Source organism: Gouania willdenowi, chromosome 9, assembly GCF_900634775.1.
Source record: "Gouania willdenowi chromosome 9, fGouWil2.1, whole genome shotgun sequence".
Lineage (NCBI taxonomy): Eukaryota > Metazoa > Chordata > Actinopteri > Blenniiformes > Gobiesocidae > Gouania > Gouania willdenowi.
Genome location: NC_041052.1, coordinates 39,140,449 through 39,159,267, shown reverse-complemented (window position 1 = coordinate 39,159,267; position 18,819 = coordinate 39,140,449). Strand labels below are relative to the sequence as shown.

Sequence of the window (18,819 nt, the reverse complement as noted above, 5' to 3'; positions counted from 1 at the left end):
CCGTGAGGACATTTTAATGCAAGCGACACAAACGCCACTTTTTATTCTCTTTCTCGTGTAAGAAATCAACAGTGGGACGATGATCTGCCTTTTTATTGATGATGTCATTGGGATGAATTGTTTGATGAATATTAGAAAGTCACACACTGTGATTACGTTGATTGGGAGCTACTGTATGTTGTAGAAGTACTACATGAACACGAGCTCACGTCTTATTTCAGTTTATATTCTTGGTAAAAGAAAAAAGAACAAACAAAAGCTGCAGAAACCTGAAACTAGTTGTTGAAGTACATGTTTTAGTAGATATTAGTTAGTAAATCTCAGAGATGCCTGTAGATCATGTGTTTTCATGGATTCTGGGGAGTTTGTTTTTTTGCATGCTGTAGAAATGTTAAGAAACTGTGACGTATGTGAAGAATTATTCAGATTGATCGTATTTGGATTTGTGATCCATGAAGTTTAGGGTTTTTTTTTTTTTTTTTGTCTCTTTACGTCACATCGACACTGATTAATAGACTTTATTACGACATGGTCCAAGGGTTGGGGTCAATTATATTGAGAATGAATTACAATTATGACAGAATAGTAATTGAAAAATGTGTTACTGTTATAAATGAATTGTAATTCAGTTCAGATAATTGACTTTGTAAATAAAAACTGTCATTTACAATTTAATTGAACACAAAACTGGAGAACAACGTCATAGTTTTATGGCTAACAATTCTATAAGTTTACCTGTCAGTTCTCTTAAAGATCTATATTACATATTAAAAAAATAAATTAAGAGCTATACTGACAGAAAAAAGGCTCAGATGCACACAAATGTGAATACCAATATGAATATCAATATGTTCATTGATTAGGAAGCCTAACGAGGTTAATTTTTAGTGTATTTCACAGCTGATTTAAGGCATGTGTCAAACTGACCTGTTATCATAAGAGATGCTAACAGAAAGCTAACACAGGAGGAACGTTATGTTATTTATTAAAGTCTCAGTAATTGTGATTAATTGTAATAGAACTTTATTAATTGAGAATGTCATTGTAATTGAGTTTCAGGGGGAAAATAATAATTGTAATTGGAGAAAAATGTCAGTCAATGTGACCATAATTGAACATAAATAATTGAAGTTGTAATTGAGCCCAACCCTGCAGTCACACGTGCAGTTTTTGTTACGATCTCTCGGTGTCGACTTTGACGCAGAAACAGATTTTTATTGAAGATTTAGTAAAGTCTTCAATTCAGCAGCTGATAGAGTTAAACAAAAAAAACATTTCATTATGTATTGTTGTACAGTAACAGTAAGGCAGGTTGTATTCTTTACTTTGAAACCAATGCGTTATATAAACTATATATATCCCATCATGCATATGGTACTCCACTGGTTAAAGGTGTCATTCAATAGCACACTATTTAGAAACAGGTAGCGCACAGTAGTGTTGGGGTCAATTATAATTGTAATCACGTAATTGGTAATTAATTACAATTATGACATAATTGTAAGTGAAAAAATCTCTTGCTGCTGTAATTGTAATTGGCATGGAAATTCTATTAAAAACTGTCAATTACAATTTAATTAAACGCAAAACTAGGGAACCGTGTTACAGTTGTATGTCTTACATATAGGGATGTCCTGATACAACTTTTTCACTGCCGATACGATACCGATAGTGCGGCCTTGAGTATTGGCCGATTCCGATATCATCATGAATCATACATACTTTATTAGTTATTTTGTAGTGTGGAATGTTAGAAAAGGTTTGATTAAGTGATGATACTCAGAGAACAATAGTCAACAATTCAAGTTCACGTCAGTTATTTTTACTGTCAGTATATGGTGGGAACAACTGAGGGCGGGGCCAAAAACAACAAAAACTTATTGGAGCGCTTCTATCGGAGATTTTAGATGCAGTCCGATAAAATACAATATTTGTTTTCTGGCTGATACCAGACCAATACCCGATATCAATATCGGATCGGGACACCCTAGTCTTACACATATGTAATTATTAAAATATGTTTCAGATCAAGTTTTTTCGCTACCTTTCACTTCTCTTGAGGATGATTTTACTATTTTTGCTCAGACGTCCACATCAAAAATATTAATATCAATATTTACATGAGAAAATTAGATGGAGTATTTTACAGCTAATTTAAGACATGGGTCAAAACTGACCCGTTATCAGTAGAGATGCTAACGTAAGCTAAAGGTTACGTTTCATGGGCTTATTTATTAAATTGTGATTAATTGTAATTGAAGTTGAGTAAATGAGAACGCAATTTTAATTGACTTTCAGTGGGAAAATGATCATTGTAATTGGAAAAGTGATGGTGACAGTAATCATAAATAAATTGTAATTGAACATGGATATTTAAAGAAGTAAATGTAATTGACCCCAGCCCTGCTGTGAACCATGTTACCAGATGTTGAACGATTGCTGTGAATGTTCATGTTGGAATCTAAGGAAAAAAAACTCCAGATCATTTTCTAAATTCAGTTTTTATCTGTTGTGTAAAATGTGTTTTATTATTATTTTATGTTATGTTATGTTATTATCATGTTTTATGATACATTGCTTGGTGCCAATTATTTGTTACTGTATTTTCTTTTTTTTTTAAACTTTTGACCAATCATGTTTTAAATTGCTCCATGTGCGTACGGTACTTTGTGAAGAGGCAGAAGCCAAAGTGTTCTGTGTCTTTTTACAGACCTGTCAGTGAAAATCAGGTCCAGATTTTAATCAAATAAAGACTTCAATATGATTAAAAACCTCTTTATCTTTATGATTCTTACTCAACATCAAATAATGATGGATTTCCCTGTATTTACATTTACTGATCTGCATATATACATTGCTTTTCACACAATGAGCAGTGGAGGCTTTAAAATGATTTCATTAGTGTTATTGAAAGAAAAGAAGAAAACTACATTATTATTATTATTATTACGTGCCACATACTACAGGAAATATGCCAGATTGGTTTTACATAGAAAATCATAGAACATAGAAATGTTGTGAAATGTAAAATGAATTAAAAGTACATTGAAATAGAATCAAGAGTTTAAATTTTTTTTAAAAAAAACCTAGCATTAACAGCATTAGCCTAGCATTAACATATTATTAGCACTAGCCTAATATTAACATTAGCCAGCATTAGCTTGACATTAACATTAACCTCACATTAGCATTAATATAACACTAGCATTAGCAATAACATAGCACTCCTGTGCCAGGAAAAAGGCACAGCAGAGGATGTACTTTCTGCGACAGCTGAGGAAGTTCAACCTGCCCCAGGAGCTGCTGATAATGTTCTACACCTCCATCATTCAGTCTGTTCTGTGCACCTCCATCACTGTCTGGTTTGGATCTACAACCAAACTAGACAGACACAGACTACAAAGGATAGTCAGGACTGCAGAAAAGATCATTGGTGTTGATCTGCCCTCCATCCAAGACTTATACCTGTCCAGGGTCAGGAAACGGGCAGGCAGCATCACTGCAGACCCCTCACACCCTGCACACAATCTGTTTAAACTCCTCCCCTCAGGCAGACGCTACAGATCACTGTACGCCAAAACTTCCCGCCATAAAAACAGTTTCTTCCCTCAGGCTGTCATTCTGATCAACACTAAACAGTCAAAGAGTGTCAGACCTGTTTCTGTTACTGTGAAATAACCTGGAACTAAACATATCAACCCTGGAACAACCTGTCACTGTGAATGTTCATGGACATAACTTTTTCACTTAAATGTTCACCTATTTGCACTACTCATCAATGCACTACTGCACTATTATCTTATTATTATTATTGTATCTTATTTTATTTCATTATTATTATTATTATTATTATTATTATCTTGTTATTTTTTATTTAGTTTGCACATATTAGTCTAACTACTCTTATATTTATGTTTATACTTCTTTTTTCTTTTTATTTTTCTCTATTTTATTTATTTTTCTTTATTCTAGTTGATTGTTATTATTTAATGTTATACTACCTGAGAGAGCACAGGTCACCAAAAGAAATTCCTCGTGTGTATTCATTCACCCCTGGCCAATAAAGTTGATTCTGATTCTGATTCTGATTCTGAGCTTAACATGAGCATTAGCGTCCACATAGCACTAGCATTAGTTTAACATTAATATAGCACTAGCATTAGTCTAATGTTAGCATTTTCTAGCATTAGTTCTAGTACAATTTGCGTACCCCACTTTGGGAACCTAGGTTCTAGAAAAAAACAAGTCTTTGTGGTCGCTAGAAAAGTGCGATATCAAAATGGGGTCACGATCCAAAAAATGGTTGTGAACCACTGGTATAACGGTTAATATTAACTCAATAATCAATGACTGTTTAAATGTCCAATACATCCACATTAGCTCCATTTAAAATCTAGCAGCACGTGATGCACCAGATGAAAAATGATCTGAAACCAGCAGCAGTTTGTGTGTTATGACCAACAACAGGAAGCTGAGGTATTAATTCAGTGAACTAAACATGAAAAGCAGCTGTGAAAACACCAGACAAAGGAAGTCTATTCCCTGTTCTTGTGCCCTTTAGCAAAACAGTTCATCGACAACCAGCTACAAATACACAAGCTTTAAAAAAGGAAATAGAAATGTAGAACTGCTAGTGCTTCACCTAATGAGACGTATCATCCATATAGAAGTGTTTCTCTGAAAAGTGTGTCATTAGTTTTAAGACTTTTTTCTTTGTAACGACATCATTGATTCACCATTAGAATGTACATTGATTTCAGTTCATCTAGCTGCTAATGCTAAACCAATACAACTTTAAATACAAAGCAGCACTTTATTCTAATATTAAATATTATTTTGAATTGCCTCAGGTGGAGGAGTTCAAGTACCTCGGGGTCTTGTTCACGAGTGAGGGAAGGATGGAGCGAGAGATCAAACAGGGGATTGGTGCGCGTCTGCAGTGATGCGGAGTCTGCACCGGTCCGTCATTGTGAAAATGGAGCTGAGCCAAAAGCAAAGCTCTCGATTTACAGGTCGGTCCTACGTTCCAACCCTCACCTTTGGTCATGAACTTGGGTCATGACCGAAAGAACAAGATCACGGGTACAAGCGGCCGAAATGAGTTTCCTCCGTAGGGTGGCTGGGCTCTCCCTTAGAGAAGCTCAGTCATTTGGGAGGGGCTCAAAGTAGAGTCGCTGCTCCTCCGCATCGAGAAGAGCCAGATGAGGTGGCTCGGGCACCTAATTAGGATGCCCCCTGAACGCCTCCTAGTGAGGCGTTCAGGGCACGTCCCTCCGGAAGGAGACCCCGGTGAAGACCCAGGACACGCTGGAGAGACTATGTCTCTCGGCGGCCTGGGAACGTCTCGGGGTCCCCCCGGAAGAGCTGGAGGAAGTGGCCGGGGAGAGGGAAGTCTGGGCCTCCCTACTGAGGATGCTGCCCCCGCGACCCGGAAACGGCTAAGCGGGAGAAGATGGATGGATGGATGGAATTGCCTCAAAACTTGTGCATAGGTTCCACTCTTGATGAGTCATGTTTAGTCTGGTTTGCCAAAATAAACATAAGGTGCTAGGGGTGTTAGAAAAAATAGTATATCACAATATTTCACGGCACGATTGTCGTATCGATCCAAAAACGTCCAAATCGGTCTTTTTTTTTAATGAAAATACCATTTAATTGCGCTAATATAAACATAGCACATAAACCACGAGTCACTAGGTGTCAGTGAACGCACCATCAGACCTTGTTAAACTACCTCACTCCTCCATACATTAGAGCTGGAAGTTGATTGCACTTTATTATATAAACCATACTGATCACTTTTATAGATGTATGTTATGTGGCACCGATTGTAAAGTTGTCCATGCTAAAATAAACATCAACTTTTTGTAACATTTAGTAAAAAACCTAGGTTAAAAAACATAGGTGAATTTTTTCATTTTACTTTTGATGAGATTTACAGCAATATTTATGATTTTTTTTTTTTTTTTGTAAAAATATGTCAATGTTAAATATAAATACCATATGTTAAATCTAAATGTAATCCTTTTATTTTGGTACTTCTGGTGAATTCTGGTATTAGCTAAATATTTAGTTTCACCCATGACATTTAGATTTATCATTTAACATTGAGATTTAACATTTACATTTAAATGTAACATTTAGATTTAGATTTAAATATAACATTTAGATTTAACATTTAGGTTTAAATGTGACATATAGATTTAGATTTTACATTTAGATTTAAATTTCACATTTTGACTTCATATTTAGATTTAGATTTAGCATTGACATTATATTTTTACGAGAAAAAAAAATATCACAAATTTCACAAATATTGCTGTAAATTTAGCATGCGCCCCACAGTATGTGGTTACTTTTTTTAAGAATTTAACTGAATCAGAATCTATTGTAGAAGCAAAAGTTAAACTTTTTTCAAAACATTTTATTTAACAGTTTGATAAACATTCCACTTGTTTTTGAAATTTGTACTTGAATTACAGTTAGTTGCCATTTACTTGTTCTCACAAGTTAAAAAAAAATGAAATAAATTGTATTTCATACCATTTTGTACTTGTAAAGGTGAAATTTGTAATTTGCAATGTATATCGTATTGATTAGTATTGGAATATACTGTATTGTATTGTGACATGCAACATGATCAGTTTTCTACTTTAAAAAAAGGCTTGTAATGTGTTTAAAAAAGTTACTTCAGGTAATTATTCCTGTAATGTATGTTTAAATCACAAAAGCACATATAGTAAAACACTTGTTTATTTTTCATCCAACGATATCTAAAGTCAGTAGAACTGGTCGTAAATGTTTAAAGGCAGCCATTCCATTTTATTTTGCATTTGCAGTTGAAATTTAAAAACAAAAAACACAGAAAATCCAAAATAAACTCTATTAATAGATTATCTTTCAAAAATATCACAATTTGTATAATTATAAAATTTAAATCTATCTAAAAAAAAAAGGAGCATTTTATACAAACTGGTATCACAGATATTTCAGTTTTCTAGCACCTGACGAGTATAAACATAACATTCAACACATGAGGTCATCTATGATTGAGAAGTGCCTATCCACCTTATTCCTGGGGCAGCTACTTCCTGATTGCGGGTGCAACTTCTCTTTACCACATTCACACACAGTCCAGTGCAGCACAAAGTACAAGAACTTTGAGTTTTTCACAACAAGAGCCCCAGATAAAGGATTTACAATGTTCTGCCATCACACAGAACGTTGTTAAGGTTTCACTTAGGAAATTTACTTTGATCTCCTGACATTATTTGACTGTCAACTGTCAGTCTTCCCCAGAGGCATCTGCCTTATCTTGAGTTTTTTTCTGGGATGAGGGAACATTTTCACTCTCTTGGGCCAGCCTGAGAGAACTGTCAAGTTGGCCCACACCCAGAAAAAACTCATCAAAGAAACACATCAAAGCGATCAGCAGGTGACAGTCGAAACATGTCAGGAGATCAAAGAAAATTTCCTGAAAAAAGTGAATAAATGAAACCTTAATATATTAAGGTGTCACATTTTGTATTTTCTTTTTTTTTTTTTTTTATGAATTTCTGCATCAGTAGATTTTCAAAGACTAACAATCATTAAATTTCAACAACAAAAATCTGTCAGATCAGAGTTTTTATAAGTCATGGCAGTCTGAGCACTTCATCCTAAAACACAGAATAGCCTTTAAACTACTGAAATAAAATGGAACCTGATTATTTCATAAAACCACTTACATCAGACTGAAGCAGTATTTTAGATCAGGAGCTGGATCATCATCAATGCCACGTTTGGGGTTTAAACCCACCAATCAATTTGTTTTGTTGTTTTTTTTGTCAAAGTTCACTGAAAAATACTGTATGACTGTGTTTTTCAGGGTCGCCTGAAATGTCTAGGAATTGGTCCAAAAAAATTAATTTTAACTGCTATACTGTACACAGTAAATTCAAAATAAACTTTATTGGTAATTGGTGATTTTCTTTTCATAAATATCACAATTTGTATATTTATAAAAATGAAATCTATCTAAAAAAAATATTTTAAAGCAAACTGGTGTCACAGATATTTCAGTTTTTTAGCACTTGCCGATAACTTATAAATAATAAAATCATCAATGCCATGTTTTGGGGTTTAAACCACTTTTGTCAAAGTTAGAGTTTTGTGGCAGTGATTATCAGCCTTACAAAAAATACCCTGTAGGACCGTGTTTTTCAACTTTGTGGTCGTGACCCCGCGTGGGGTCTCCTCGATTTAAAATAGGGTCGCATGAAATGTCTAGGAATTGGTAAAAAAAAAAAAAAAAAAAAAAAAAAAAAAAAACAGAAAAAAAACAATTTACTGATTAAAAAAAAAAAAAAAAATTCAAATCAACAAATCACACACATATTAAACATCAAACAAGTGTATTCTATACTTAAACAAATATAAATCTAGTCCAAATAAAATGCAGGATAACAATATCTTGACCCTTTGTGCACTAAACCTGACTACTCTGTATTTGTAACACATTTTAATAAACATGATTTAAAAAAATAATAATTCTAGAAGAAATGACAGTGACATCAAAATGAGGTCACGACCCAAAAAAGGTTGGTTACCTCTGCTGTGGGACAAGTGATGCATCAGAATCCGTCTTAAAAAACAAATAAAAACAAACAAAAACGAGGTACCAGGTCCACGTTTCCCACGGAGTCCGTCAGGATTCAGTCAGAGTTCACAGCCACCACGTTAGAAACGAGCCACCACTCTGATGTCAAAGGAGCCCCCTGGGGCCCCGGCCCCCCCTGAGCCCTGGGCCTGGAGGGGGCCCTGCTCCACCTGTAGATGGTGGAGCCCACAGTTGAAGCTGGCACAGAGAAGACTTGTGGAGTCACTGGGAACCAGAGAAACCAGTGGTCCAGCTCCATCCAGAGATAACGTCCCTAAACACACTAAAGAGACCCCAGGTTGGACAACAGGAAACACCTAAAAGCCTCTTCATTATAAATTCATTTACTGTTCATTCTGTTTTAAAACCAAATCAAAATAACAAATAAACAGTCTGGTTATTTTTGTTTTACTGACTTAGAACCAAACAGAAACACAACAAAACCAGATAAGCAGCGTTTTTCTGTTTAAAATTAAAGCTTTGTTCTGTTTGAGATATATTTGCAGACGTGTAAAGAGTAGTAATGTATTTTACTCAAGTAGAAGTACTGTTACATGATTTGAATTGCACTCAAGTACAAATACAAGTAAATCCTACATAAAATACTCAAGTACAAGTAAAAAGGAGCTCAATTAAATAGTACTCAAAGTAAAAGTTACTAGTTACTTTCACCCCCAACGTTAATTTTTTTTTTTTTTTTTTTGTGCAGTCTTTGGATGTTTCTGTTTACGTTTTATGTTTTATTTTATGGTGTTACGGTCCAAATAGTATCCAGATAAACTGGTGACTGACTATTGACTGTGAGGCTGGGATGAGGAACAATAGATGTTAGAATTTCTACCATTTGACACTTTTGCAAAAATAATTACACAAATATTTATTTTGCACATTATAATACCGCTAGCCACGAACAGCAGCCGTCAACACACCAAGAAGTGATCACTATAAACCAGTAGTAGGAGCACCAGTAGATTCATTACACAGCAACCACCTTTTGGTATCATGTGCATGCTTTTCGGTAACAGTACTTTTTTAGTTTTTATTATTATTCATGTAGTAATAACTTTTCAATTCCCAATTCATCAGTAAAAACGTCACTTATACGTTGCTCCTTTTTATCCGGGAGTAAAAGGTCCGCCCACCATCTGTGGGTCCCACCTGTGTGGTGAGCTTAGAACCTTAAGCTCTCATCATAGTTTTCCTTGTAAATATCCAAAGTATCTCAAACAGAACAAGATTTAATTTTAAAACAAAAAAAATGCTGTTTATCTGCTTTTTTGTCTTTTCTGTATTTCTGATTTGGTTTTAAGTCAGTAAAACAAAATAACCACATCATTTATTTGTTATTTTGATTTGGTTTTAAACAGAAAAACCAAAGAATGAACAGTACATGGATTATTATGAGTGTGGATGTTACCTGCTGTATTTTGATCCCAGATTTTGATGGAACTGTCGTGAGAAGACGTGGCTACACAAGCAGAAACACCAGGAGATGGAGGGAGGAACACGCAGCACGCCACGGTTTGAAGATGACCTCGGTACTCCACTACTTTACAGCCAGGCTGACGCAGATCCCACAGCTGAAAAAACACACACACACACACACACATAGCTCCGCTAAGAAATGATGAGGTCAGCACATCTCACAGGAAACACCACGGACACATCATCTCATCTCAGACTCTTTACGTTTCCATCAACTGTTTTAAAGGGAGACATCGGGAGCTTCATTATAATGCAGTGAACTAAAGATATTGTTTTACTGCTGGCTAATAGAGTAAGGTCTTGCCACGCCCCCTTAGAAAGGACAACTCATATCGATCTACAGGAGTGTGAGTCAGCAGTTTTTGCCATACCCATCTCTATTCTTTGGACAACGGTACCCATATTTGCCTATTACCACAGTCTGGCATAATTTTTATTTGATCATACACCCCCAGGTTTTCGAGGACCTGCCACTAGGGCAGAGATTTCAAGCTCATTATAGTTCAGGGGGTCAAATACAAAGTAGTTTCATCTTAAGTGAGCCACAGATTTTAGGCGGGAAATCGAGCATTTCACTATTATGTTTCCATATTTGTACTTTACACAACGTATAAATCATAACATAAAGTATTTAAGGTGCCAAAGATATCCAGGTCTTTTAAATTCCATTTGAGGAAATTATGTGAAATAATTTCAGGGAAATAGAGTTCTTTAAAATGACTGCAGTCATGTAAAAAAATGCGTGGGAAAATTGCGATCCTTCACATATTGTGGAGTTTCATTGAATGTGTGTATTTAGAAGGACTGAGATCTATAACTGAATTATTTGGTCAATTAATTCAACAAGCATTAAAACATTTGCTCAGTCAGTCATGAACTTGTGTTTTGTATCATTTTGCTAAAACCCAGATGATGGTTCTGACAGCCACTTCATTAGTTTTCTTTACCGTGCCTCACAGCCCTGCCCTCCAAAGCCATTGCTGCTGGACACCAAGTAGTTCCCATTTGGAGAGACGTCACAGTGGGTCTGAATGTACTGCTTGGCTGGAAAAGTGTTGGTTACCTGCCATGTACGGCTGTCCCATACCCTGTCAACACAAACAACACTGTTAGACCAACGGCCACATTATCAACATTCAAGTCAGCATTTAAAATAATGAACAATCTGAGCATTAATGGAGAAAAAAACCCAAAGTTTTCCGTATTTTTTTATATCATTTTGTAGATTTTTCTGTGAATTAGTTTATTTTAGTGTTTTCCGTTTCAATTTTGTGTATTTTTGTTGTTGTTTTATATATTTTCTAGGTTATATTTGTGCCTTTTTGGGGTTGTCTTGTGTATTTTTGGAGTCATTGTGTAATTTTCAGATTGTGTTTCTGAGTCATTTTTAAGGAATTTTGATGTGTTTTTTTTTTTCGTTCCGGTTATTTTGCATATTTTTTTTGTCATTTCATATATTTTCCTGTTATTTTTGTGCATTTTCTTTTGTCCTTTTATATAATTTTTTAGGTTATTTTTGTGCATTTTTAGAGATATCTTGTGTTTTTAAAATAAATTGGATTATTTTTGTCTCCTTTTATGTTTTTGCTTTTGTTTTGTGTGTTTTTGGATTCATTTTTGTGGTTGTTTTTTTTATTTTCTAGGTTATATTTGTGCATTTTTGGTGTTTTTGCTTTTGTTTTGTGTGTTTTTGGATTCATTTTTGTGGTTGTTTTTTTTTATTTTCTAGGTTTTATTTGTGCATTTTTGGTGTTTTTGCTTTTGTTTTGTGTGTTTTTGGATTCATTTTTGTTGTTGTTTGATATTTTCTAGGGTATATTTGTGCATTTTTGGTGTTGTCTTGTGTGTTTTTGGAGTAATTGTGTATTTCTGTTCTCAGACTGTGTTTTGGAGTCATTTTTGGGTAATTTGGTTGTGGTTTTTTGTTTTTTCCTGTTGTTTTTACAGCATTTTTTGCTGCCCTTTTACATTTTCGTAGGTTATTTTTGGAGTAGCCTTGTGTGTTTTACTCTTGTCTAATCAAAAAAACTTTTTACACCTACCACTCTTTTTAGTCTATTTTTTTTTAAAGTTTAATTATTATTATTATGGACTGTGAAAAGTTGTTTCTACGGCAGAATAATAAATTCTTTAACAGAAGCATAGAAGGAGAACACAAAGCATCCCAGATCAAAGGGCATAAAATAATTTGAATTTTGGCCATAAATATGAGATCGGGTCAAATCAGGAACAGAGGAGGCATCACGGAATAAAATCTCTAATTTCCCAGAATGAAATCTTTAAATGGGACTTCATACCTTATGGTTTTATCCTCTGATGTCTGGACTACAGACGAGCTGGCTGGTACCCAACACACATGAGTCACCTGGATGGAGACATGACATGGGAAACGTTCAAAAAGAAGAAGAAAAAAATAGACGGTCCAAATAAATTCCCAAGTCTCATTACGCAGAAAGGATTACAACAACGATCTCAGTCTGAGGATTTGTTCTGCACATGGACATTCAAAGTATTTCTTACCAGGTTTCTGGAAATGTTGTGTCTTTGCTCACATTTTGCAGATTCAATATCCCACAGACACATCCAGTTGTCTCTAGAGCCCGTGCACAGCTTTCTGCCATCTACCAAACACAAGCAATAGAATTCACACAAAAGAACAGGTTTGTTGTCACATTATCAAAAGGGACATATATTGTGTTTTATTATGGCCTTGGGCCCATAGAGCACAGTAGCTACATAACATAAGCATTTTAGAGAAAAAAGCCTTTCTGCAGATTAATTCCAACAAAATAATTTTATCTTCTCTTTTTAAATAATATGTATTTATTCTGACAACTTTTTTCAGAAAATTTGCTTTGAAATGTTCTTTGACAGTTTGTTGATTACGTTTGTTGTTCTGTGTTACAAAGTGACAAGATGCACCAGCTCAAATATTCTTATACTGCATTTCATCTTAACTAGATTTATATTTGAGAAAATGAAAGTTTAGAAATACAGTTTAAGATTGTGTGGTTAATTTTGAAAAGAAATAATTATTTAAGCGCTTTGAGCTTTCTGCCTCTTCTTGCACCGTATATCTAATTCTTTAATATTATGTATTGTTTTTTTTTGTTTTTAATTGTGTAAAACAGATACATTTAAAAAAAAAAAAAACAGGTATAAAAATATTTTTTAAAAATTAAGTTGTTTTTTTTAATTTTATTTTATTATTACTGGACATTTCAGGTGACCCCATTTTATTTCCAGGTGACCCTGCATGAGGTCACAACCCCAAGGTTGAAAAACCCTGTCTTGGATGCATCAAAGTGATCAGTAGATTCCCCTGAGGAAGACTGACAGTTAGCAGTCAAAAGATGTCAGGAGATCAAAGTAAATTTCCTGAAATATGTATTTTAATAAATGAAACTTAACTTATTGCTTCTACAGAATGCTCATCATAATCAACATTCTCTTGATTGTACTTCTACGTTACGTGTAAAAAAAAAATTTTAAAAAAACTTTTTGCACAAACCAGATAAAAAAATTATTTATAAAGCACCAGAAAATAAAACCAGGTGTTTTCAACTACCTTTGAAACAATTGGTTCTACATGCACTATACTGTATTTTCTGTACATACCAGGACTGACTGCGAGGCCATTGACGACCAACTCGTGTCCACAGAATTCCTGAATGTGTTCGTCTCCCTGGTTCAGGTCCCACATGAGGACGGTTTTGTCCCTAGAGGCACTAAAGATCCACGTACTTCCTGGATAGCACACCACCTGTTACGTTAGAGGCATACAGTAGTTATTATTACATTACAGAAGGTGTGTAGCAGCTCTAAACAGCATCATGCCTTTTATCAGTGTGCGCACACACGGTATTGACGTTACCTTGGTAACCTCTCTGTTGTGACCCTGGAAGGACTGACACATCCGGCCTTTTTTCCAGTCGTACACCACCACAGCCTGGACACCAGCATTGACCAGAGAAAAAAGGGCAATGTTTTATCTAACTTTTTTTTTTCATCTTGTAACTGACAAAATAATAATAGAGATTTAACCCTTTTTATTTCTGAACACCACTAAGAATTGTATGGATTTTTAGTTTGTGGTCAGGCTTTGCTTATATCGCACATTTTCTTCCTAAAAGAATTACTGAATGAAAGAAAAGACAAAAAACAACTTTAGGTCTTTTCATCATAACTCTATATTTTGTGATGAACTACGGTCGAGCCCGGTCTCCGCCCCGAATAGCACGTACCACGTTCCCGAGAGATCAGTGAAATGACTCGGTTCCACTGACTAAAACAAATCAAATTGTGCAACGTAAAATTGTAATCTACGTTGAAATGCCTTTGAAACAATATATCACACGATATTGCGCTGCACAGTTTATCCGTGATTGTGGTTGGTCTGACGTTGCAATCTCCACCCGTTCCTGTGAACACGCACGTAGCCAGGCTGAAATCACCTGGGTTAAGTCAAGTGAACATATTTATATCCAGCTTTGTAGTACAGCTGCTCTCTGACATAGAATGCTTGGTTAGGTGAATCTAATAGAGAGATATCCTGGATACACTTATCCAGCTTCATAGTACAGGCCCTCTCTTCCATGTGTGGACCCACCTGGTCACTTCCACCAGAAACACACAGATCAGGGCTGAGATTAGTCACAGTGTTGACAGATCCACGGTGAGCAGGTTCATACTGCTCCACCTGACTGTCCAGAATATTATCAGCCTTCTCTCCCTGAGATGCTCTGGACAACATAAAAAAACACACACACCAAAAATAACCAACCACGATGTAAGGAAACAGAACTAGCAAAGGTTACAATCCAATTGTAAATGCAGATTGTTATTTTCGGCTAACTGGCTGAAGCAACACAGCATTTTACTGCTTCATAGATCAATTAATCTAAAGTCATTTACTCCAAAAATAAATAGTAAAAAGTCAAAACTGCTGCTCAATGTTTATTTTTTTCATCCTTACTATAAACAGTCACCATTAGTTGACATTTTTGTGCTTTTTTGGATGTGGCATCCCATAAACGGATGCAACGAAGTGTTTTTCCTTCGTTCTTTACGTGATTTCTTGTGTTTTTTGACAGACAAGTGAAACCGTAATTGGCTTGACACCATTTTTTGTTCTATTTTGTTCCCGATATTCCCCGTGATATCAGAATGAAGTTTAAAAAAACACACTTTTATGCACCCGCCTCCACATCCCACAATGCAACGCACGACAATGTCAACAATCGGAGTGTTTACGATGGAGATAAAAACAGACTTTCCAATGGTAATTTTAACTTTTTACATCTTTTTTTTCAAGCAAATGATCATAGATTTATTGATCAGTGAGGCCTATACTATGTATTTATATGTATTCCACCAGCTTACTTAAGTTTTCCTTGTTACCAACTCAAAACAATGGAGTATCTTTATCCCACTGTGTATCTCTTTATCATTCCAGTATGTGCGGTAACGCCTTTACGGCTTGAGACATGTATTTCAAATGAATCACAAACTAAACTTTAATATTATCTATAGAAGCTAAAGAAGCACAATACCTACCTGTAGAGATCAGACCTCTTGCGAAACTTGCTCTGTAGTTTGCCCATGTCTGCCTAATCCTATTTTTTACCACTATATGACACACAGAAAACATACAAAGGACATGTTAAAAACAATGGAGGAGGATCAGCATTTCAGAAAGGGCCAAAATACTTAAAGGAATTAATGCTAAATCTTGCTGCTGAGCTCCAAATTTAGAGAAAAATTAAGCCCCAACTTATGGTGCGCCGAATAAGTTGCAAATGCTAAAATAAGCAGCAACTTTTTGCAACATTTAGCAACAAACCACGTTTTAATAAAAATGTGTGATTTTTTTTTTTTTAGTTTTGACCACATTTACAGCAATACTCATGAAATGTGTTATTTATTCCACGTAAAAATATAATCTAAATGTCAAATCTAAATCTAATTGTTAAATCTAAATTTTACGTTTAAATATAAATGTTACATTTAAATATAAATCCTACTGAGTAGGATACATCAGTACTCTGGATATCATATCACTTAGTCTAATCTAGTAAACATTACATCTAAATGTTACATTAAAATATACATGTTAAATCAAATATTAAATGTTAAATCTACATTTAGATTTAACGATTAAATATAAATGTTACATTTAAATATAAATCCTACTGAGTAGGATACATCGGTACTCTGAATATCATATCAGTTAGTCTAAAATATATAGTCTCGTAAATATATCTAAATGTTAAATTATAAATCTACATTTAGATTTCACATTTAAATATAAATGTGAAATCTAAATGTTACATTTAAGTATACATGTGAAATCTAAATGTTACATTTAAATATACATGTTAAATCTAAATGTTACATTTAAACATACATGTCAAATCTAAATGTTACATTTAAACATACATGTCAAATCTAAATGTTACATTTAAATATACATGTCAAATCTAAATGTTACATTTAAATATCCATGTTAAATCTAAATGTTACATTTAAATATCCATGTTAAATCTAAATGTTACATTTAAATATAAATGTTAAATCTAAATGTTACATTTAAATATCCATGTTAAATCTAATAGTTACATTTAAATATCCATGTTAAATTTCTGTTAAATCTAAATGTTACATTTAAATATCCATGTTAAATTTATGTTAAATCTAAATGTTACATTTAAATATAAATCCTACTTGAGTAAGATACATCAGTACTCATAAAAGATAAACATGAATTCCAAGGTTTATTCGACCAGACAGAATATTTCCTTTTTTCTTTCTTCATGCACCTTAATTTGCAATACATACTTTCACAATAAAGTACTTTTGCACAACACAGAACCCGCCCTGTGTGAGATTAAGGAACTGTGGTTCACAAACACTACTTTTCTCTCACACGCCACGGTTAAGCTCTTAAAGTTCTACCGTCACTGTGTGGAACACCTGAACAGAGAGGGTTTAAATCCTATTAGAGCCTCATCATCGCTGTCAGAGGGAATTAGTGCCACAAAAACACCTGCTATAAACTCTGCTATGGCTCTTATGCAATAGAAACAGCAACAATGTAGCATTCATACACAAATGTGCACACGTACATTTGGTGCACATACGAATAAAGTAAGAAAAGTCTTACCTCTCACAGGTGGGTGTGTTCCCAGTAAGCGGCTAACACATTAGCATGCTACCTAATCTTTTATCGATTACTGCCCATAGCACTGAAACGGTGTGAGCCAGCGTTAAATGTAGTTGGAGTGGTTGTGAAAACAAGGAGCCATCGTCTCCAACACGCTTCCATAGCCATTCAGAGTCCTCAGTGAACCAGAAAGTTATCAATACATAAGTTTTTAACTCTAACAGAGATGGAGCTTCTCCTTAGCGACACGTAGCAACGCTTCCCCGTATCCAGGCGAGGGCGGGGTCACGTGACACTAACAGGAAGTGACGCATTTTTCTCAAAATAAAAGTGTGATTGATTGAGAAACTTTTTTTGTCCAATTGTGACATTGTGGGGTCATTTTATTGTAGTTTTGTCATGTCATTTTGCATATTTTCGTTGTCATCTTATATATTTATATACATTTTATATTTTTGTTAGATTATATTTGGTATAGTCTTGTGGGTTTTTGGACTCAATGTATTTTTGTTGTCAGGTTGTGTTTTGAAGTCATTTTTTGGGGGAAAAAATGTCTTTCTATACTTTCATTTTCTCAAATATAAATCTCGTTAAAATAAAATGCAGCATACAAATATCTGAGCTGTCGCATCTTGTTACTTTGTGCACTAATCCTGGCTAAGTTTGTAACACAGTACAACAAACATGATCAAAAACTAGTCACCACAAATTTGTGATATATAAATGGGGTCATGACAAGAAAAAGGTTGGATCTACTGTTCTATAATAATGTGATTTTTGTTTTGTTTTTTTCTAAGACATATAATTAGCTAAAGATTTTGTAAATATGTCAAATAAAACGTGGGAAGACCTAGTATTTGATTTCTATTTCTAAAGAACTTTTGAAGGTCAAAATATTATTAATATCAAACTATTGTTTGTGCCCATACACTTACAAGTCAAAACATCCCATATTATTATTGTATTGATATTATGCATTAGTTTGTTTTTAATTTGCATCATATTCAAGTGGAATTTTTAGGTTTTTGCAGAAATCTTTGATGTTTGATTCTATCATTTCTCTATAGAGGTTCCCAACCTTTTTTATAAAACATTACTTTGTGATATAGTGTTAAGTGTAGGTCTATTGAGCTGCACCAGCTCAGATATTTTTATACTTAATTTCTTTTAAGAAGATTTATATTTGAGGAAGTGAAAGTATAGAATACAGTTGCTTGCGATTGCTTGTGGTGTTTTAATTTGAAAAAATAAAATAAAAAATCAAATTACAAAATATATATATATATTTTATTATTTAATTATTTATTCAACTTTTATTTACTTTTTTAAACTAGATTTATTTTTGAGGAAGTGAAAGTATAAAATATATTTTTTTGTGATTGCTTGTGGTGTTTTAATTTGAAGAAAAAAAACACGAATTAAAAATAATTATTATTATATTATAATTATAGTTATTATAATTATTATTATTACTGTATTAATACTGTTTTGGTGGTATATAAATGAAGTAGAATTGAACACATTTCAATTACAG

General features: G+C 34.1%; 1 protein-coding gene across 1 annotated transcript; it reads right to left on the bottom strand.

The window, feature by feature from the left end:
• Positions 1-8,463: 8,463 nt before the first annotated feature.
• On the bottom strand, positions 8,464-17,545 carry wdr31 (WD repeat domain 31). The gene is made up of 10 exons (XM_028458133.1): positions 17,286-17,545; positions 15,680-15,751; positions 14,733-14,865; positions 13,998-14,072; positions 13,742-13,886; positions 12,644-12,744; positions 12,421-12,488; positions 11,076-11,211; positions 10,056-10,218; positions 8,464-8,921 (listed from the first exon to the last, which is right to left on the bottom strand). Exons 2-10 carry the CDS (start codon positions 15,724-15,726, stop codon positions 8,719-8,721), a joined length of 1,071 nt encoding a protein of 356 aa, XP_028313934.1. The 5' UTR covers positions 15,727-15,751; positions 17,286-17,545; the 3' UTR covers positions 8,464-8,718.
• Between the last annotated feature and the right edge of the window lie 1,274 nt (positions 17,546-18,819).

Coding starts and splice junctions, on each gene's coding strand:
- wdr31 (XM_028458133.1), bottom strand. CDS start 15,726: ATGGGCAAACTACAGAGCAAGTTTCGCAAGAGGTCTGATCTCTACAG. Junction 11,212..12,420: donor TCAGAGGATAAAACCATAAG/GTATGAAGTCCC, acceptor TTGTGTTGACAG/GGTATGGGACAGCCGTACAT. Junction 10,219..11,075: donor TTGGAGGGCAGGGCTGTGAG/GCACGGTAAAGA, acceptor GTGTTTTTTCAG/CTGTGGGATCTGCGTCAGCC.